At 53.7% G+C, this 19850-nt stretch overlaps 9 protein-coding genes across 9 annotated transcripts; 7 read left to right on the top strand and 2 right to left on the bottom strand.

Annotated features, from left to right (window-relative positions):
• The first annotated feature begins 2274 nt into the window (after positions 1-2274).
• Positions 2275-3953, top strand: P170DRAFT_440650 (uncharacterized protein). Its single transcript, XM_024850130.1, has one exon. It carries the CDS (start codon positions 2534-2536, stop codon positions 3698-3700), a length of 1167 nt encoding a protein of 388 aa, XP_024699654.1. The 5' UTR covers positions 2275-2533; the 3' UTR covers positions 3701-3953.
• Positions 3954-4101: 148 nt separating this feature from the next.
• Positions 4102-7406, top strand: P170DRAFT_458955 (glyoxylase). Its single transcript, XM_024851830.1, has 13 exons — positions 4102-4256; positions 4315-4454; positions 4555-5031; positions 5085-5544; positions 5735-5939; positions 6025-6112; positions 6193-6264; positions 6333-6366; positions 6429-6639; positions 6764-6855; positions 6919-7053; positions 7113-7139; positions 7195-7406. The coding sequence occupies exons 1-13, from the start codon at positions 4137-4139 to the stop codon at positions 7276-7278; spliced, it is 2145 nt and encodes a 714-aa protein (XP_024699653.1). The 5' UTR covers positions 4102-4136; the 3' UTR covers positions 7279-7406.
• Positions 7390-8537, top strand: P170DRAFT_468051 (OBAP family protein; the record flags this gene model as incomplete). Its single annotated transcript, XM_024852525.1, has 3 exons — positions 7390-7897; positions 7982-8446; positions 8503-8537. Exons 1-3 carry the CDS (start codon positions 7669-7671, stop codon positions 8535-8537), a joined length of 729 nt encoding a protein of 242 aa, XP_024699652.1. The 5' UTR covers positions 7390-7668.
• Positions 8538-9180: 643 nt separating this feature from the next.
• On the top strand, positions 9181-10206 carry P170DRAFT_458953 (putative mitochondrial inner membrane protease subunit 1). Its single transcript, XM_024851829.1, has 2 exons — positions 9181-9609; positions 9676-10206. Exons 1-2 carry the CDS (start codon positions 9250-9252, stop codon positions 9853-9855), a joined length of 540 nt encoding a protein of 179 aa, XP_024699651.1. The 5' UTR covers positions 9181-9249; the 3' UTR covers positions 9856-10206.
• On the bottom strand, positions 9687-11435 carry P170DRAFT_513549 (mitochondrial 54S ribosomal protein mL38). Its single transcript, XM_024855124.1, has 2 exons — positions 10821-11435; positions 9687-10751 (listed from the first exon to the last, which is right to left on the bottom strand). Exons 1-2 carry the CDS (start codon positions 11353-11355, stop codon positions 10027-10029), a joined length of 1260 nt encoding a protein of 419 aa, XP_024699650.1. The 5' UTR covers positions 11356-11435; the 3' UTR covers positions 9687-10026.
• On the top strand, positions 11346-12664 carry P170DRAFT_440642 (mitochondrial 54S ribosomal protein uL4m). Its single transcript, XM_024850129.1, has 2 exons — positions 11346-11668; positions 11768-12664. Exons 1-2 carry the CDS (start codon positions 11585-11587, stop codon positions 12542-12544), a joined length of 861 nt encoding a protein of 286 aa, XP_024699649.1. The 5' UTR covers positions 11346-11584; the 3' UTR covers positions 12545-12664.
• A 550-nt stretch (positions 12665-13214) lies between these two features.
• Positions 13215-14809, top strand: P170DRAFT_450483 (mitochondrial 37S ribosomal protein mS47; the record flags this gene model as incomplete). Its single annotated transcript, XM_024851127.1, has 3 exons — positions 13215-13265; positions 13339-13500; positions 13586-14809. 3 exons carry the CDS (start codon positions 13215-13217, stop codon positions 14807-14809), a joined length of 1437 nt encoding a protein of 478 aa, XP_024699648.1.
• A 512-nt stretch (positions 14810-15321) lies between these two features.
• P170DRAFT_416903 (Zn(II)2Cys6 transcription factor) lies at positions 15322-17453 on the top strand (the record flags this gene model as incomplete). The annotated part of the gene is made up of 3 exons (XM_024847149.1): positions 15322-16338; positions 16392-17193; positions 17302-17453. The coding sequence occupies 3 exons, from the start codon at positions 15322-15324 to the stop codon at positions 17451-17453; spliced, it is 1971 nt and encodes a 656-aa protein (XP_024699647.1).
• Positions 17447-19674, bottom strand: P170DRAFT_513545 (arylsulfatase). Its single transcript, XM_024855123.1, has 2 exons — positions 19308-19674; positions 17447-19253 (listed from the first exon to the last, which is right to left on the bottom strand). Exons 1-2 carry the CDS (start codon positions 19463-19465, stop codon positions 17585-17587), a joined length of 1827 nt encoding a protein of 608 aa, XP_024699646.1. The 5' UTR covers positions 19466-19674; the 3' UTR covers positions 17447-17584.
• Between the last annotated feature and the right edge of the window lie 176 nt (positions 19675-19850).

The following is a 19850-nucleotide window of genomic DNA, read 5'->3' as shown; positions in this document are numbered from 1 at the left end:
GCCGGCGAGCCCGAAAGGAATCGATCGAAGGATAGGCAATCCGGGACCCTAAAAGCGGTCATGTCCCTTGTCGGGGGTCCTGGTAGGTTCTCCCCTTGTCACATATCCCAGTCCAATTGATGGGGAATGGGAGGAGTCAAATCGCGGGCGGCGTAACGCTCGACTACGGACTCGGTAGGTCTGAGAAGTACTCCGTAGTGGTGTGCGGTCTTGCTTCCCCCCTACTAGTCCTCAGCCTGGAAACCTTGCTCCGTCCATCTCCTCCCGTACCTAGATACGAGAAAGCCCACCGTGGGCAGGAAACGGAAGGGAAGGATCAGGGAAGAGTCTTTGGGACTGTCCCATACATTATTGTAACCCTTGCGTAACGGGCGTTGTGACGCGTTGGAAAATGGTGAACTTGTGGGGACAATCAACGGAGGTGACTCGAAGGGGGTGGAGGGAAAGAAAAATGGACATGGGAAGTTTGGCCAGCCAGTCCACAGGGTTTTTGACGATCGGGTCGGATCGTGGGTCAGAACTTTCCGCTTTTGACTCCGTAGCTGTAACCGACTGTACCGCGACATTCCTGCTTCCAGGAGGAACAGGTACCTGGATATGACTAAGCCCTACTGAGGGGAGGAAAAAAAAAAAAAAAAAAAAGGAAAAAAAGGACCAGGTCACACCAACGACGGGTCCAACCCCTACCGCTTGTGCTAGTCTCCTCCGTATACTGCGTCGAAGTAACCCTCCGTGTCTTTATTACTTTACCGGTTTCGACGGCGGACCTCCAGGCGGACGAAACAAGGTTCTGCTTCTGGCCCAACCGGAGACTGATCACGACGCAGGATGTGATGACCAGATCCCTCGCCAGCCTGACAGTAGACACATCGCACGTACATCCGGATACATGGGTGACATGGAGGTACTTCAGGCCGGGAATCACATACCAGACGTACAGTATGGTAATGAATCATGGACGACCGGGAGCAGCAGCAGCAGCAGCAGCAGCAGGAGAGGCCAAGACTCAGGCCGGCCAGGCGCTAAGGTAGGACCTCCTCCGTAACTCCCATGGGGCTCTCACACGGGCCTTACTGAACTTTAGTTGCGTTTTAGTTTCGGCATGTCCCAGTTCCCAGTTCCCTCCATCCCATTCCCATCACCTGTCCTGGCCTGGTCGGCCCTCCTTGGCTCCTTCGCTATGTTCCTCCTGCCTGGAGTGCCAGTTCCTTCCCGGGAGGGCCAATCAGCTGCCCGTCGAGCCCATTTCCTTTCATTACGGTGGATTGCGGTTGGAGTCACCTCAATTTCAAACTAATTGCTGATTGCCAATGGGTCTGATCATCCCCACCATCAACATTATTCACTGGCTCCCCACCTCCAACCGCCAACAACCACCATTCCCATGGGTCCCAGGGAAGTCCAGAGTGTCCGGCCCAGGGATTGTCGCTCGACCGAGTAAGACTTTCAGCATTACGGCGGGGGAAGGAAAAAAAAAAGTAAAAATTCGGAAATGAAACTAATCACCGTCGAACCAGTCAGAACTGGAATCGGGAGAATTGCCATACATGAGGAGGTTCGACAAGGGACAACAAATAAGACAAAGAAGGATAAAAATAAATGGAACAAATGGGATAAATAGAGTGAATATTAATCAATGAATAAATGAATCAATGGATATTGGATATTGGATTGGATACATTGGAAACAAACAAAAATCATATATTTTATTTTCTTACAGGAAAAAAAAATAAAATAAAATAAAGAAAAAAAAAACAAGTGGAGACAGCATCGTGTGGCATGGGCGCATCTGAATCATTTTCCATCCTTCCTTCCTGCCTTCCTGCCTTTCCCCTAGTTACGCCGTGGTTAACTTAACTGTCCGTCGCCTGGGCCCCATTCCCCACCGCCGCTATGCCCCTTTCGTTAGTGTCAACGTCGTCGGGTGTCATCCCAACGTGTGTACAAATGGGATCGTGGAGCTGGGGCGGATGGTAGATCAAGCAATGCGTTCCACTTTCGTGTATCACTCCCCCTAGTTTCCTGTTGCCTTTTTCCTTTTGGTCCTTGGGTCTGGGTGGGCGGAAATTCTAAAATCGAAAAATAAAATAAAATCCTAATCAAATAATCCAAATGCCTGGTTTAGGTAATGGTCCTCCACATCGCTGCCGGTCCGTCAGGGTATGTTACCTACTTAGGAGGAGGCACTTGCTTCCTGTACCTTGCCTCAATGCCTTGTGACCCTCTCACCCCTGTGTCATCTTTGAATGATAAGTCTCGAATCCCGATCTAATTATTGCATCTTGCATGCCTGCAGTTTTCCATGGATCCTATCTGCATTGAATATTCCTTATAAGCTCTGCCTTCACTTGCCCTCACTACTTCTTTCTCTCTCCCCTCTCCACCTCTTTAACCTTCTGCCTTCTACTTCTTCAACTATGTTCATTCACAACGTCCACTGTACTCCCGTCTCTTCTTAAATACGCGCCACATCCTTCAATCGATCCTCCCTCTCACCAACCATCCTACACTTTTCTCATCCATCTCTGTCCCAATGGCCGACTGCTGGCAACCTCAGCCCTCGTGGACTGGCTCCCACTGGTATCAAGGCCAGCCAAGTCTACGCTCGTCAACCTTCCGTAACCTGGTGTCTGCCTTTCCCAGACCTAGACAGACTGGCCGAGTGACGAAACCCCGGAGCGCCGGCAACAGCCCGACCCATACCGGGAGAAGGAGGACGACAGTGTCCAACAGCTCTCCCATGTACCGTCACCTGCCGACTCAAAACTACCAAGCGCCCTATGATCCAGCTCTCCTGGCTGCCGCCTTTCATCGAAACACGGCCACTCGACCAATCAGCTGGCACCCGGCATCGCTAGGGACCGCCACCTACCCGGAGAACTTCCCGACCACGGCTCACAATGATATGGAGGTTATGGGGATGGCGTCGCAGCCACTGGATGTTTCGCCGCCCGTCATGACGAATGCGAACATGTTGCAACCATACGCGCTCCCGAATGTCCCGATGTCGACTGATGCGTGCTTCCCTGGCATGCAATATACAACCTCCATTCAACAACCATCGCTCATGGGAATGAGTGATCCAGTCGCATGGGACACCAATGAAGCTCACACGTCGAGCATCAACCAGCCCATGTCCGACAACTGGGCCTTCGATATGATGTCCATGAACAACAGTATGCCTTCGGCCGACGTGGCGGGATCCGGGTACGCGAGCGCTCCGTCGTCCGGTTGTTTATCTGGACCCTCCACCCCCGACTTCCTCCCGATCCAGCAGCCTGACGATAACTCTCTCCCATTATCTGTCGCCACCGTTCCCAAGCCGAAAGCCGAGGAGGAACTAGTCGGAATGGGTCTTTACAACCACCCCGATTCCCTATTTGAAACTTTTGAAGGTCTTTCGGGCAAAGGCCTCAAGCTAGAGGAGACCTTCACCCCTTCTGCGGAAAACGAGGCGGATGACACCAAGGACGCTGAGAATGAGGACGACGACGAACTGGACATCGGCAAGGAACAAGTTTCGGTTCACATTCCGCCGTCGGACTCTAAATTGTACCACCCTGTCAAATCGGCGGGAAACATGATGCACAAATCATTCTTCTTCGACGATGACGACTTCGATCAGCAAGCTGTTCCCGGATCTCAGCAGATCTTCAACCTGGGTCAGCCTTGCATGAATTACGGATATGGATGGATTTGATCTGTCCGCGCTCAGTCTTTTACCTGCTTCACTTTGTACTTTGATATCTTTCAGCGATGCATAGCGTGGTGTTTTTGAGTTTTATGGCGTTACTTTGTATGAATGGTATACCCAAGGATGGCTGTCTGAACAATTTTAGCTTTTAGACTCGAGCATTAGAAACTTTTGATCAATGTCACAAGAAATAACCGATGACGAATTCCACTTGAAAATAGTTCTCAGATGTTGACGATGCAGACCCCGAAACATTCCATTGTATCATTTGGACGTAAGTGATTGTTAGACGCAGGAAGGTTGGGGTAGGAATAGCGGCCGAGACCCGGAAGGAAAAACTATCCACCGCCCATAAAAATCGCAGCATACAGTACCAGCATGACCCTCCAATGATATTTCCCATTCGGCTGCTTTTAACCATCTCCCAAAGACCAAGAAGAAAATGGCGAAAGTCGTCTTCTCGCCATGGAAGGATCAGTCCCAGTTAGTTGCCGTGCGCAACCAGTTCTATCCCTCCCCATCCCACGATGGGCCGGACATGCGGTCCAAGGCCTGCGCCACGGTAACATCATCTCCCACTCTAGATCTATATCCTAGTGCGGTGACTGACTCGAACGAAGGTTGAGTCGTGGAAGTTGCGCGGGAATCTCCCCCATCCAATCGAAGCCACGGCGCTGCTGACCGACGCCATTCTCCATGATGACTCTTTCAAAAACTCAATCTTCTCTATCCGAGCCACCTACGCTGCTGCTTTCTGTCGGTATGTGCTCAACCCCGTCTTACCGGTTACGTGGACTTGAGAGCCCAGGCTCAGGCTCAGGCTCAGACTCTGCCGCAGACCTGATTCTGACCCGGTTTAGATTCGTGACGGGCCTTGTGGACTCGAAACTGGCCGGCCCGCGGAAAACTATGTTCCAGAGAGCCGTGGATCTCGGATTACCGGCCTCTTTCGTCGAACTGCGACACGAGGCCACCCATCGTGAGCTGCCGTCGCTCATTGTTCTGCGGAATGCCGCCCAGCGGTCCCTCGAGTGGCTCTGGGATTACTACTGGGCCAAGACGGACGTGATCGCCGCGTTTGCGCCGATGGCCGATGTCGCGAACGGCGTTGCGGGCGATGACTTGGACCCTGTCCATGCTGCTGTTCGGTCGAGCTTGGATCCGCTACTGAGGGAGGAGGAGTCGTCCGAGCCGCCGCAGAAGAAGAGGAAGGTCCAGCAGCGTTTGTCTTCGGTTGCGACGCAGCTGGTTGCGACATGCAAGGATTCCGAGCAGGGGGCGGTGGGGCTTTCCAGAGTTCTGCTCGATGAGCCAATCTTGGTTCCTGCTGGGAAAAAGTGCGATATTCCTTTTCTCTACGAGGGATTTGAAATGCTAACTCGCGTTGTAGGGTGGATGACTCCGTACCCGAGAGTTTTACAAAGTGGGATCGCTTCCTGCAGACCATTACCGAGGGATATCCGGCTTTCTTAACGGCACTGACGGAAGAAATGATTAATATTCTTGCTTTTACGGAAACATCGGAGACCAAGAATGATGGTCGTTGCAAAGGGATCTATCTGTGGCTGGACCACATTTTGAGGTCGACAGAATGGGAGTCCCAGAGGCGGCTGCTCTCGCTTGCTTACATATCGGCCGTTTGCCAGGAGCATACGAACCAATGGACGGCAAAACTGAAGAAGCAGATACCAAAGGAGATTAATGCGGTGCCCCAATTACCAAAGAGTCTATCACTCTCTGGCACAGACGAGTCTGTGTCGAACGCAGCAGGAACGAATGATGATCTGAATGAACTAAAGAAGTTTGGATGGGAAACTGCAGATGCATGGAACAGCCGACCATTAGGAGTGGTATAATCAAAAAGTATATAGAATGAAACATCAATATTCATATTTTCCTTAATCTTCTTCTGCAACACCATGGCGATGTTTGTCAAAACTGCAAACATCCAACTTAGCCACAGAATGTTGATTGCCAGATGCGGACTAGTGTATAAGCCACAGTCACCGGCGTGGCTGACCCAAACCATCAGCCTATGAGGTAATGGCTATAACAATCCCACCAGTGCAACGGATTATCAACACCCCGCATCTGCTCAGTCTAATTACCAATCCATCGTCCATGAGCTTCACAAGAGCCATTCAATCCTCCATTGGATCCAGCTTGAAAAACAGATTCCCACTTGCTTCTACGCGTCTACCTAGACAAGCTGTCAGAGCCATGCATGTTCAATCGATTCCCATGTGTAAGCTACCGGATTTTATACATGTCCTGCAAATCTATCTTTTGTACTATTTGAGTTGGTTATTCTTGTGTCTGACAATGGACAGGGACCGGGAAGGGCAACAACTATGCCTACCTGGTGACTGATGAGCCGACGAGGCAGTCTGTGATCATTGATCCGGCGAATCCGCCTGAGTATGTGACGCCACTGCCACTGCCACTGGATAGCTGGCCGCGGAAGTGTCATCTCACGAGACTGACTGGATTGACTGCAGGGTGATCCCGGAGCTGGAGAAGCAGCTCCAGGCCGGAAAGATCGACCTCACGGCCATCGTCAACACTCACCAGTATGTCGAGCCTTCTCTCCATTCTACAGCGAAATTTTCATGAATAATCATACTGACGTCTATAAAAGCCACTGGGACCATGCTGGCGGCAACAATGAACTGGTAATCGTTAATCTGGATATCTCACTCCAAAAACCTCCACATCTAACATAACATCCCTACAGCTAGACAAATTCGGCAAACTGCCCGTCATCGGAGGCAAGAACTGCCAGTCTGTCACGCAGACCCCGGCGCACGAGGAATCATTCAAGATCGGCGAGCGCATCTCCGTGAAGGCACTACACACTCCCTGCCATACGCAAGATAGCATCTGCTATTTCATGCAGGATGGAGAGCAGAAGGTGGTTTTCACCGGAGACACGCTGTTCATTGGAGGTGAGTTATCCGAGTTATTCTCTCCTGCTGCAACCTGATTCCATTCCGTGAAGTTATCTTGGAACGAACACTGCCCTGAACCAAGAGATCTGGAACTTTCAATGCTAACTAATCCGCTTCCCAGGATGCGGCCGTTTCTTCGAAGGCACGGCCCCGGAAATGCACAAGGCGTTGAACGAGACCCTCGCTTCTCTACCCGACGACACGAAGGTCTACGTATGTTGCCCTTCTCATCCTATAGATGCAATGTGAAGAGTGGCTAACCGATCAACTATACAGCCCGGCCACGAGTACACCAAGGGCAATGTGAAATTCTGCATCGCCGTGTCGCAATCCGAACCGATCAAGAAGCTGGAGGCGTTTGCGGAGCAGAATAAGGAAACGCAGGGAAAATTCACGATTGGTGATGAGAAGGTATGTCCTCTCTCCTCAGCACTTTCTGGTTGAGTTGTAGTTATTGACCAGAATTATAGCTTCATAACGTGTTCATGAGGGTAAATGTAAGCTTTTCACCCATATGCTTAGTCTTACAGAGTCATACTGACGTACATTCAGGACCCCGAGATCCAGAAAAAGACTGGAAAGACAGATCCCGTGGAGGTTATGGCTGCGTTGCGGGAAATGAAGAATGCTATGTAAGGTGGGCATGATGTTTTGGGCGTTGTTGGTGGGAAGTGTAGAGTAGGTAGGTAAACTGTAGTGGCACTTGCAGGAGCGTTGGATCATCGTTGTATTAAGCTTAGTAACTATGACTTGGCTTTCCAACGCCGTTTTCTGAATATTCCCGAATAACTCTTCTCTTTCTGATTGGTACAAGAACATACCTACTTGGTTCTGTCAGACAGAGAACAAGCCATGGCTATGTAATGGCCTGCTCTATCATCGTGACGTCAGGCCCTGTCTCCATTCACCTGTACACAACCAGGCACTTTCAGAGACCCAAGTATATAAGCAAACCAATATCCTTCCTATATTCATAAAACAACAATAGTAACCACACCCCTAGATATTGAATACCCCTCCAGCAAAATGTCCAACACCGAATCCAACACCGAATCTAACATCCCCACCGACTCCAACAACGTCCCAGGCTGCCCACTATCCACGAAAAGCCATGTCCTCGAGACAGGAGCCAGCATGGCCCAGGACTTCACCCCCGTCAAGCAGATCTGCGCACACCTGAACGCGTTCCACGTCTACGCAGACGATCCGACGCGGTGCGTCGAGGCGAATCATTACTGCGCGCATGTTACGGAAGGTTAGCACCTACCCAGACCTAGTAGACCCGGTGCATATCCAGACCTAGAATCCACATCCTAACACCGAACCAACCACTACAAAGACGTCCGCCAATGCCTCCTCTACGACACGCCCCACCCCAACGCCAAACTCCTCGGCATCGAATACATGATCACGCCACGCCTCTTCCGGACGCTGCCCCCTGAGGAGCGCGCGCTCTGGCACACGCACGAGTACGAAGTCAAAAGCGGGATGCTGGTCATGCCGCTGCCGAGTACGGCGCCGGTGCCCAGCGCAGCGTGGGACGCGGCCGAGACCGCGGAGATGAGAGACGTTGCGCCGCTGTATGGCAAGACGTATCACTTTTGGCAGGTCGATCGGGGCGATCCGGTGCCGTTGGGGGCGCCGAAGCTGATGGGAAGTTTTGTGTCGGATGAGGCGGTTAAGGGGGCTTGTGGGGAGGGGGGATTGGGGGTGTTGTGTGAGGAGAGGGATCGGAGGTTTGGGGTTGATTTTAGGGAGAAGAGGGAGTTGAGGAAGGGGATTGAGAGGGTGGAGAGGGATCCGGGTGAGTTTTCAGTCGGTGGATTTGGGTGGGGTTGGAAAGGGCTAACTGATTGATAGATGCCGATGCGATGTGGAATCAGAAAGGCAGGTAATGTGATGTTTATTAGGATGAAGATGAAGTGAGGATGCATTGGTAATGTTTATATTGAAAGTATAAGTCTAAGAATGTCTCCCATCGTTACCACTCAGCATCCCATTCCCATAGTTGAATGGGGTCCACGCCGAGCTATCGTTCAGGGATACGACCACCGAAGTGATCGCGGGTGTCAATCTTGCTTCACTGTCCACACTCGCGCGTTCTGGTGTTTAATTTCGGCAACGACGAGCTCTAGCAATTTTAGAAGCGGATAACAAGTGACGAGGAAGGTCATGGCCTTCCGTGTGTACGGGGGTTTCTAGATGAAATGCAGTATGCCATGGTACCATAGCCAGAGCCTAGACACATAAATCTTGAGGCAGAGGCAGGAAGCCGAAGACAGACCCGGATGATCAGGTCGCCTCGAGGCAATCAGACAAATTCATCATGTCGACATTTGATCCTTCAACAAGGACACAGCTGCATGAACATCAAACCCAACCAGCAAAGTGGCTGTGGAAGAGAAAGTCCAAATCGCATGCAGAAAGAGAAGAAGAAGCAGGATAGAATTGCGCACACAAATCCGAGTTTTTAAACGGGCCCGCACGTGACCCTCCCGGAGCTCCGCCGCCAATCAGTCAGCCAATTCCACCTCCGAGATCAAGAACGTCAGGGCAATAGCAATACCTCCCCACACGAAATGATCCAAAGCTAGGACCTGGACCTTCATGGAGCGAATTTTCCGAACCGGCCTGCGAAGGGCCACCCCCGGCGCCGTCTTCCGCCTGACCCTCGACGGCCTGGGTCTCTTCTGCGCCTGTACGCTAGTCTGGGAGCATCTGATCACCGTGCAGCTCAGCGAGGGCCCTTCGATGTACCCGACCTTCAGTCCGAGGGGCGATTACCTGTTGATCTCGCGGGTGCACAAACACGGCAAAGGCATTGAGGTGGGCGATGTGGTGCGATTCTACCATCCTACGTTTCTGGGAGTCAATGGCGCCAAGAGGGTTATTGGGATGCCCGGGGATTTTGTCTGTCGGGACTTGCCGTTCAGCACGGAGGTTGGGAAGGGGCAGGAGATGATCCAGGTATGATTGGAGGTCCTCGGGGTTACGATTTCGGTGGATATGTTTGCTGACGAGTTGCTGGTATAGGTGCCTGAAGGCCATGTGTACGTGGGTGGTGATAACCTTCCCTGGTCGAGGGATTCGAGAAATTACGGCCCTATACCGATGGGACTGATCAATGGGAAAATCATCGGTCGCGTCTGGCCGCCTTCGAAGATGCAATGGGTGCGCAACACGATGCAGCCGGCCCAGCTGTCCGACGACTGATTCGCCCTCATCTTGTATACATACAACGGAGTTTGGAGTTCCGACTGGAAGGTTGGGAAATTGTGGGAAATTTGTGCATATTCATACATATCAATTGTACAGTACATAGCGAGGACCGAATGATAGAAACACCAAGAGACGCAAAAAAGGGAGAAAAATGCGGGTGAGGGTTCACCGGAAGGTCGAGGGGTTTCTCCTCTTGTAAGGAAGAGCCTCGCTCCTCTTCCGGCGAAGCTCCAAGTCTGCGTCGGCATATCCAATCTGCTTCATCACGGCGGCCATGGTCTCATCCCACTGGGTTCGGAACAGGTGCGCGCTAATGGCCTTCAGGTGATAGCGGGCCTGGAGGGTTCGTAGTAGCAGGTTGTCGCGCTCCGTTTCCTTAGCCTTGACGGCAGCGAAGTCCAATGGTTTCGAGTCCTTCTGCTCCATAATGAAGACGGACAGTCGGTGGTAGGGACTGCCCTTCTGAGCCACAGGGGGCACCCACGGCAGAACCACCTGGGAGTCGGTCGAGAGGCTGCCGAGATCGACCTTGTTCGAGGTGACCGAGATGGGGACGTTAACGGCCAAATACTGCATCTTGTAGTCAAAGCCGTCCTTCTCGACGTTGGGGATATCGGAGTCGACGACGGCAACGGTCACAAGCTTCTCGCCCTGCTCGAAGAGCTGCACATCAAGCTTGGGGGCAACCATGCTGAGCTGCGAGTTGACGAAATCTCCCGGCTGCACCGCATTTCTGCCAAAGTACAGCTTGGTGTCCGCCACGGGGTCGCAGTGGGGAAGAACGTCGGGGATGACCTTCATCTGCGTGATGCGCTGGACCAAGATCTTGCGTCGGTATTCCCTCCACTTCCGATCGGCCAAGAAACGATAGATGGGTTTGCTCATGTCACCTGCGAATCGAAGGGTTGGTTAGATCGTACACTTGGGTATGTTATCGCGTCGAAATCCGGAGTTCTCACCCTGTCCATCCTCGAACTTCTTCTTCACTATCGGATCGTTGATGTCGGCGAGAATCTTCAGATGCTCGAGATGGCGTTGCATAGCCCCGAGCTTCGACTTTTTCACCTGCTCCCCGCCGGCTTCCTCCGTGGGGATGGCCTCGAGCCGGGCGATCTTCTCCCTCATTGCCGTCACATCCTTCAGTTTCTCTGCGCGGTCGCCAATCAGAACATTACGGGCCTCCTGGAAACACTGGTACGGCAATTGTTCGAAGGGGATGTTGGCCGAGTTCTGCAGGGCCGCACGACGTCGACGGGAGCCGATAGGAGAGATACCCTGTCGTAGCAATCGCCGTTCCAGTTGAGGGCTCGAGACCAGCTCCGGGTCGGGGGATTTGTGAAATGGCTGGCTCTTAGTTTCCGTCTGAGCTTCCTCGCGAGCAAGGGCCGTTGTTTGGAAGGCCCGGGTCGACTGCAGCTGGAGGCCGGGGAGGCCTCTGCTAGCCTTGTGGAGGCATTGGAGCAAAGGCTTCGAAGCCCGCTCACAATGGGCCATCGTGACGGGGATTGAAAGGCGTAGGGAAAGGAGGAGCGAAGAGGAAAGGTGTCGTGGTGACGGGCGGCCGAAGGTGGATGAGATCGAATTGGCGGAGGGAACTTTTTTCGCGGACGAAAAGCCAAGCCTCAGCGGACTAGCGCCATCTGAACTTTTGCTGCTTCACCTGCCCCAACCCCATATTCTCGCCCACTCTTCCCACGCCGCCACGGGCCCTGCACACCTCACAATGCCTGGAAACGACGCATTGCGAGCCTTGAGATGGCTCTCTCGCAGCTCCGGCGGTCTTCTCTCGGGGTCTGAGGCCACAACGGTACAGCCCCTTCCCTTTCCCTTTTCCAATCACGCCCGTCGTCCATCTCATCAGGAGAGCATCAATTAAACTAACTTCTGACGGTGTTTCTCCCTGCAGCAACGATGCCTATCGAAGACTTTTTCGCGATCGGTATCCTCGGAGACCCAGACCTCCTCCAACAATTCCGCCTCCAGGCCAATCTGGACCCCGGCACCCGCCCAAGCCACCACCTACTCCTTCCCCTCCATGGAGCCCCTGCGTTTTGTCGAATACCCCCAGAACCATCTCCTCGTGCCGCTCCGGAAGGATCTGCTTCACCGCGCGGTCGTGTACGAGGGTGACATGACCCGACAGGGCACCGCCAGCACCAAGTGGAGGGACGAAGTGCACGCCAGTCACCGGAAGGTGCAAGCGCAGAAGGGATCCGGCCGGGCGCGTGTCGGAGACAAGACCTCGCCGATTCGCAAGGGTGGTGGTGTTGCGTTTGGTCCTCACCCCCGCGACTTTTCCACGGGTCTCCCGCAGAAGATCTACGACCAGGCGTGGCGGATAGCCCTGAGTTACCGATACCGTCGTGGCCAGTTGATCATCATCGACAACGAGATCGCCATCCCCGAGGGTGCCACCGCGCATCTGGTCAGCGAGATATTCAAGGTCAACGGCTGGGGTCGGGAGCACGGACGGTCGACGTTAATCACGGATCGCGTGGACGAGGAATTGTTTGAAACGGTGCGCAGCGTGGGCCAGCATGCGAAGATCTTGGACCGAAAGGACCTGGATGTCAAGGACATTTTGGAGACGGGACGGTTGATCATCGAGAAGAAGGCGTTGGATACCATTCTGGCTCAGCATTCGAGAGATTTGACCGCCAAGGTTGCGAAGGCCTTGTATTGATTGCATGCCTGACTGGAGGATGACTCCAGTATTGGCTTTTTTGGGGCGAAGAACGGTTATTTATCTGTACAAATAGATTCGAGTTATGTATGAATTTGTCTACTTTGGACTGCGGTATAGGATTGTATTCATTGCACGCCTAAGGGTATTGATTGCCTCCCGGAACTGGATGGAAGACGATAGCAGGAATTATGAACATGTACACTCGTTCTGCTAAATATTGGAACGATGCTACGGAGTATGATGCTGTCGAAATAAGTATGTCAGGGCCTCTACAGGAAGGGCCATGGCCAGTATGGCGACCACCACAATAAACCCAATATTACAAAAATTTACAAATAAGCATCAAAGCCAGAATACTTGACAATCTCGTTCCCATAAATTCCACATGTTCCAAGGTCCAACAGGCTGGCGGTAACTCGGCAGTTGAGCAGCTCGGAAGTCGAGGAAAATCCCTCCGCGAAAAACTCCGAGGTCAAGCGAAGCGGAGATCTCATACTTTCTGCTGCTCGTCATCAGTTCCTCCCTCTCTCCACACCCCCCCGTTTTTGGTCCTTTCTCTTCCCTTCTTTTCTCCCTTCCTTCCCAGGCCGAGTTCTGCCTGATGTTACTCCGCAATTTCTCCCGGTTACCAACACCGTCGAGCTGGATCTCGCGGGCTTCAACAACCATGCCTTTGCGCGCTAAGGTGACAAACCCAGCTTTCAGGACGGCGGCTCCTGTACGTTTTCCCAATGGTGTCGATGCTTTGAATCTATGGGACCAGACGGAAATGCTAATGGATGGGTACCTAGATGTCGACCTCCGCAACCCTTCCCACAGAGCTCCCCGGCGACGAGCCCGACGATGTCCTCTTCAATTCCCTCTACGGCGTGCGCTTGATTGAGCTCAACCGGCCTCAAAAGCTCAATTCCTTGAATGGTTCGATGGCGCGGAAGATCCTTCCTCGACTGAAGGTTAGCTTATTTTGCCCCTCTCCCCGTGGGAATATTCATATACGACTGGAACGCGATTTGCTGAAGGTTGCTGGGATATCGATAGGAATGGGAAAAATCTCAACTCGCCAATGTGATCATGGTCAGTGGCGCCGGACCCAAGGCCCTTTGCGCTGGTGGAGACGTCGCCGCTCTGGCTCTGCAGAATGAACAGGGCCCCGAGGGTCAGCAGAAGTCGACCGATTTCTTCGGCCTTGAATACGGCCTCGACCATACCATCGCGACATACACGAAGCCCTTCATCTCCGTCATGGACGGTATCACGATGGGCGGCGGCGTTGGACTCAGTGTCCATGCCCCCTTCCGCATTGCCACGGAACGCACCCTCTTCGCCATGCCTGAGACCACCATCGGCTTCTTCCCCGACGTCGGTGGCTCGTTCTTCCTGCCCCGTCTTGACGGCGAGACTGGAACCTACCTCGCCTTGACTTCGGAGCGCCTGAAGGGTGCTCAGGCCCTGTACGCCGGCGTGGCCACGCACTACTTCCACTCCAGCGTGCTGAGCAACCTCACGGGCCGTCTGTCGGAGCTGGTGTTCAACGACACTGCCACGCTCCCGGAGCGTCTGGACCTGGTCAACAAGACCATGGCGGAATACTCTACCGGCCTGCCGTCGCAGCGGGAGGAGCCCATGCTGCTGGCCGGCAGCCTGCGGGAGGCCATTGACCGCTGCTTCGCGTTCAACACGGTGGAGCAGATCTTCGAGGCCCTGGAGAAGGAGACCCAGCTGGAGAACGGTCAAAAGGAGTGGGCGCAGAAGACGCTGGAGACGCTGTCGGTGCGTTCGCCCACCTCGCTGAAGGTGACGCTGCGCCAGATGCGTCTGGGCAAGAGGTGGTCCATCGCCGAGACGTTCCAGCGGGAGCACGCCATCGCCGGCAATTTCATGAGACACCCGGATTTCGTGGAGGGCGTGAAGGCGCGTCTCATGTCCAAGCCTCCCCGCCAGGCTGCCTGGCAACCCGCCACCCTCGCCGAGGTCACGCAGGCGGATGTCGACAGCTTCTTCCAGATCCCCGAGGGCGAGAGCCGACTGCCGCTCTTCAGCGATGAAGACTTCGACCACTACCCGCACGCGCAGTACGGCCTGCCCACGCAGAAAGACATTGAGGAATTTGTGTTCAATGCCAGCGGTGACCGTCGCGAGATCGTCAACAAGTTCCTGACCCAATGGGGCAACAAGGAGGGTGTGCGCCAGAAGGTGTCGGAGGTGCTGGCCAGATGCACCATCACCCTTGGAGATGGCACTGTGGAATGGAAGAAGAAATAGAGTGGATGTGCTTTGTTGTCCGTGTAGTTTTTATCAGTTCCTTGCATATGGATGGATATCAGTATAATAAACAGGTTTTGTTTTCCTTGGTTGTTTGCCGTGTATTGTATCTCAGACTTTTAGTTAGACTTGAGAGTCAAACAAAATTTCATTCAGCTCAGTTCAATCTTGAGTCAATCTGAACAAATACAATTATCTACGTCTTCCGCAATGCTATTCAACCAGGAGTATTGCTCTGCTCATTTACCTATGGAGTGTACATGTTTATATTTAGTCACTAGCCTTGCTGCAACTTCTCAGAAGGCATGATTGAAATAAATGATATTGATCTCATACTAATAGTATTAGCAATATTCTAACCTATCAGATAACAGATCAAAATACCTTTAGCTCTATAGAGGATTGAAATGAAATGATACGAAATCACGCCACGTGCCGAACTGCGGGGAACGCGCCTTCCCTTTCGGGGCCACTCGAAGGAGAAGGTGCGAGGGGCATTTCCTTCCAGTGCCATGATTCTCTCGCCATCATGGAGGTACCGACTCCTCCCTTCTCCCTTCTCCCTTCCCCCTTCATCCCTTCTTACTTTCCCAGCTGACTCAATCCCCTCACAGGCTTCTCCTCCCAAAGCACGGGGTTCGGGCCGATCAGGTCCCCGCAGACGCACTGGCTGCCTAACTTGCCGAGCACGCAAGGTACGCTGCGACGAAGTCAAACCTAACTGTGCCAATTGCGTTCGCCTGCGTCTACAATGCAGCTACAAGAACATCGTCCCGGGTCTAGTCCCTCGGCACAATGCTCGTGTTCAGAAACAAGGTCGGACGGCTGTCTCGCCGGCTCCTGATCGTCCGGACCTGAACTTTTTTGACACAGTGCTGCGGCCAGATGAGCGTTGTCGGCGGTCCTCACATGCCCATCTCACGGAGCATGGTCAACAAGAGCCGCTAGAGGGCCCAATGCGGTCTATCTCCACAGATTTCCATGGAGCTTTTGATATTCTTGGATTCATTGGGGAGATTAATTCCGACTTGGAACAGAAACATCTCGATCTGGAGAATGGGCTGTCTGATTTTCCCCTGGTTGATGATGTGCCATCTCCAGCACAGACTAAGAGTCGACTGGTCGAAGACGTACCTACCGTCGATAGTGGCTATTCAGATGCTGTGCAAAATGACGCCCCTGTTGACATGAGCACATGGCCTGAAACAAAGTCAACGTATGAAGAACAACTCCTAACGGATTTTCTTCAATCAGAGGCACCTCCGGCAATTTTTGGATCGGTAGATCTCGAATGGAGCTATGTCCGTGGGGTAATTGTCGCCCTTTCGACTGAATGCAGCGCCTTGTTGAATAGCATCTACTGCTACTCTGATGTTCGCAAGGCCATGAGAGAAGGGAAACGGTGGCGGATGGCGCCAACCTTTCACCAGCAGGCGAACTCGAAGATTCAATCATATCTCCAAGGGGCAGTGAACTCTTCAAAGTTGAAGCGGATATTCACCGCCGTATTTCTACTTATGATGACCGAGGTTTGACTCATTTGCCCCGTCCCCAATTCGCATCTTACACTAACAGGAACAAGTTGATGTCTACTCCCGAATTATGTCGTCCAGAAACATCCTACCTCCATTCGGCCTACCTCTTACTGCAGCAATTCCACGATCAAACAAAACCATGGACCGGATTCGGCCATCTCATCGTCTCATGGGTATCTCTTCTCGACGTCAAAGCCCTAATTGCCGGACGCGAAGGCGATCCTCTCTTCGACCTCGGTACTCTTTCTAGCACAACCAGCAATAATCGTAAACCAAGTCCTCCCAACGATGACCAGGAAGAAAGTCCCCTTTTTTCCCAGCCTGCCTACCTTGTTCAAAATTCCATCATCGCCCCGGCCTTCCATTTCTTCGCGCAAACCCAACAAGTGATCCGCCGTATCGTCTCCATCGACCTCCACCACCGCAGCCGCGGCACCGTCAGCGATGAATTCGAAGTTCTCCAAATCGCCCATCAGGTCAACGCAGACCTTGAATACCTCTGGAACACTCGTCCCCGCGTTCTAGATATTTACAACCACCCTGAGACCCACCTCTTTGCAACACTCCGGTCCGACGTCGCTAGTCAGATCTGTCGTGTCTTCCGCCAATATGTCGCCAACTTCCTGGCAATCTTCATTTATCTACACCGCGTTGCGTTCGTCATCTACCCACGTACAGATCGCGTGCATCGGGCCGTCGACCAGATCATTCAGCTCGCCACGGTGGAAGCTGCGAGTGCGTCGCACCACACTCTGTCGAGTAGTTTTCTTTGGCCACTGTTTGTAGCGGGGCTGGAAGGTTCGCATGAGCAGCGCGCATGGATTATGGATGCCATGCACCGGATGGCTGGTCTATCAGATATCCAAGAACATGGAAAAGAACAAAATGAAGATAAGGACCAGGACCAGGACCAGGACCGAAGTCGTGGTGATCAGATTGATGCTGCTGTTTGTGCAGACGACACAATCTCATCCCAGCGTCATCCTAATGCATCCAGAGCGCTTCTTCTGCTAGAAGAGATGACCAGACGGCAGGATACGTCTCGCACATGGGCAGATTCACGATGCGTACGACGGGAGATGTTCACTGATTTCTTCGTGATGATATAATCCATTCTTGTAGATATAGCGTAAACGTTCACATGTAAATAAACACACATCTCATCAATCATAACCATAAACATACACATAGCATAGAATAGCATTTCCCTACCATTCACATGGTAGAAAAGACGCAGAGCCTAGAACGGCTTAACCACCCTCTGCATCCGCGGCGGCTTCCGCATAAACTTCTCCGGCTCATCTCTCGCCCCCTTCTTCCAATAGTCATACTCCATCCATGCATTCTCCGGCATCTGCGCCTCTGTGGCCTCCAAGAACTCGCCCAGGTCCGGATTCAACGGGATCACACCTGTCTCGATGACGTACTGATCCCAGAGCTTCAGCAACTGCTGCAGGCGGTCCGGCTGCGACTCCGCCAGATCATGGATCTCCCCGGGGTCGTCGACCAGGTTATAGAGCTGCCAGCGCTCAGGGCCCTTCGGCTTCGGGATGTAGACGATCTTCCAGTCGCCGAAGCGCAGGGCCGCACGACCACAGGTCTCCCAGCCCTGGATGAAATCCTTGTCGTGAATGCGAGAGGCCTGGCCGCGCGCCCAGTCGTAGAAGCTGGCACCGCGCATGGGGACGACCTCGCGGCCTTGGTAGCGGGGTGCCGGGTGCGTGGCGCCGGCCATTTGGAGGATGGACGGGGCGAGGTCCATGACGGTTGCGAACTGGTCCGTGATGGTGCCGTTGCGGGCGTGGTCGGCAACGGGGACGGAGGCAGGGAAGCGAGCGAGGAAGGGCACTCGGACGCCGCCTTCGGTGGTGAAAGCCTTGTAGAGGCGCGAGGGGGCGGTGGCGGCCTGGGCCCAGCGTGGCCCGTACCAGATGAAGGAGTCGCCGTTGCCGAGATTGTCGAGCGAGTTGTTGTAGTATTGTTGGAGGTGGGGCATGACGCCGCTCTGGACCATGGGATAGGCTTCGTAGGCGGCACCCTCGGCGCCGTTGTCGGAGAGGAAGCAGACGAAAGTGTTGTCGAGCTCGCCGATGGAGGAGAGGTAGTCGACGACTTTGCCGACGTTGGCGTCGATGCACTCGACCATGCCGGCGAAGACTTCCATCGCGGTACTGGAGAGTTTCTTCTCTTCGGGCGTGAACTCGTCCCACGGCTTGACTTCATCGGCGTCGACGGGGTGGGCCTCGACGTCGGGACGCACCATGCCGAGTTCCTTCAGGCGCTGGAGACGCTTGAGGCGGAGGGCGTCGGGCCCGTCGTCGTATACGCCGCGGTAGTGGTCGATGTACTCGCGAGGGGCCTGGAGGGGCCAGTGGGGGGCTGTGAAGGGGAGGTAGGCGAAGAAAGGTCGCTCGTCCTCCCGGTTATGCCAGTCACGGAGGTAGTCGACCATCTTGTCGCCGTAGCCGTCGGACGAGTACCAGCCGTCGGGCAGCTTCTTCACGTACTTGTCGTCTTCCATGTGCAGGGCGATGGTGCTGGCTTCGAGGAAGGTGGGCGTCTCGTCTTTGCCCTGCAGCTGGGGCTCGTAGGCGTAGTGGTTGGAACAGGCAGGCAGATGGGCCAAGGACCGGTCAAAGCCGCGATGGAAGGGCGAGCGCTCCGGAGTGAGGCCCAGATGCCATTTTCCAGACATCAGGGTGTGGTAGCCGGCGTCGCGAAGAACCTCGGGCAGGGCAACGACGCGCTCGTTCAGGTACCCCTCGTAACCAGGCATGCCTCGCTGCGGAGCCGTGCTCATCTGCGAACCCTTGGGCCCGTTCTGGCCCGAAATGTTGGTCCATTCGACCAGGTTGCCCAGTCCCGCGATGTGATGGTCGGTGCCGGTCATGATCATGGCCCGAGTGGGACTGTCTATTCGTCAGAGGAAATGCATGATATATTTGGGTTGGAGGATAGCTTACGAGCAGGCTGCAGCGGCATGGAAGTCGGTAAATCGAACACCCTGCTCTGCTATCCGATTTAGATGCGGAGTGCGTATTTCACCACCAAAGCATCCTATGTCGGAGAAACCGAGGTCATCTGCCACGGCGATGAGGAAATTGGGACGTCTAGGAGCCATAATGGGCGATAGATGTCAAGAGAGATGTAGTGGTTTGGTTATTCCAAACCAACTTTGGGAGTGGCCGATTGGGATCATGGAGGGTGAACCAGCATATATAGATGCCGGAACGCAATCACATTCGCGGAGACAGACATGGGGAAAGCGATCGTCTATCGGCTCTCGGCTTTCTGAAACGAGGGCCAGCGGAGGCAGAGAAACGAGAAGACCGATTGATTTGACTGCAAAGCACCAATAACAGGGAGCAGCGAGAGGGATTGCGCGATGAAGAGGGCGAGTTGCGTGTCGGCTGTCGGCTGTTTGCCCCTTTCGGGTGGTCATCTGACGTCATATGACCTCCTTCCCCATTGGGCAACATCGGCATCCCTGGCCCTGTTGACATGTT

The sequence above is a fragment of the Aspergillus steynii genome, assembly GCF_002849105.1.
Source record: "Aspergillus steynii IBT 23096 chromosome Unknown P170scaffold_9, whole genome shotgun sequence".
Lineage (NCBI taxonomy): Eukaryota > Fungi > Ascomycota > Eurotiomycetes > Eurotiales > Aspergillaceae > Aspergillus > Aspergillus steynii.
Note: the sequence above shows the minus strand (reverse complement) of the source record. Positions and strands in the feature narration are given on the sequence as shown.

Excerpts from the sequence above, each read along its gene's own strand:
- P170DRAFT_440650 (XM_024850130.1), top strand. The coding sequence starts at position 2,534 with ATGGCCGACTGCTGGCAACCTCAGCCCTCGTGGACTGGCTCCCACTGG.
- P170DRAFT_513549 (XM_024855124.1), bottom strand. The coding sequence starts at position 11,355 with ATGGCCCATTGTGAGCGGGCTTCGAAGCCTTTGCTCCAATGCCTCCAC. Across the intron at positions 10,752-10,820 it reads GAAGTTCGAGGATGGACAGG|GTGACATGAGCAAACCCATC; the intron begins GTGAGAACTCCG and ends TTCGATTCGCAG.
- P170DRAFT_458955 (XM_024851830.1), top strand. The coding sequence starts at position 4,137 with ATGGCGAAAGTCGTCTTCTCGCCATGGAAGGATCAGTCCCAGTTAGTT. Across the intron at positions 6,265-6,332 it reads GCCATCGTCAACACTCACCA|CCACTGGGACCATGCTGGCG; the intron begins GTATGTCGAGCC and ends CGTCTATAAAAG. Across the intron at positions 6,367-6,428 it reads CTGGCGGCAACAATGAACTG|CTAGACAAATTCGGCAAACT; the intron begins GTAATCGTTAAT and ends ACATCCCTACAG.
- P170DRAFT_513545 (XM_024855123.1), bottom strand. The coding sequence starts at position 19,465 with ATGGCTCCTAGACGTCCCAATTTCCTCATCGCCGTGGCAGATGACCTC. Across the intron at positions 19,254-19,307 it reads CATGCCGCTGCAGCCTGCTC|TCCCACTCGGGCCATGATCA; the intron begins GTAAGCTATCCT and ends ACGAATAGACAG.
- P170DRAFT_440642 (XM_024850129.1), top strand. The coding sequence starts at position 11,585 with ATGCCTGGAAACGACGCATTGCGAGCCTTGAGATGGCTCTCTCGCAGC. Across the intron at positions 11,669-11,767 it reads CGGGGTCTGAGGCCACAACG|CAACGATGCCTATCGAAGAC; the intron begins GTACAGCCCCTT and ends TTCTCCCTGCAG.
- P170DRAFT_458953 (XM_024851829.1), top strand. The coding sequence starts at position 9,250 with ATGGAGCGAATTTTCCGAACCGGCCTGCGAAGGGCCACCCCCGGCGCC. Across the intron at positions 9,610-9,675 it reads AGGGGCAGGAGATGATCCAG|GTGCCTGAAGGCCATGTGTA; the intron begins GTATGATTGGAG and ends TTGCTGGTATAG.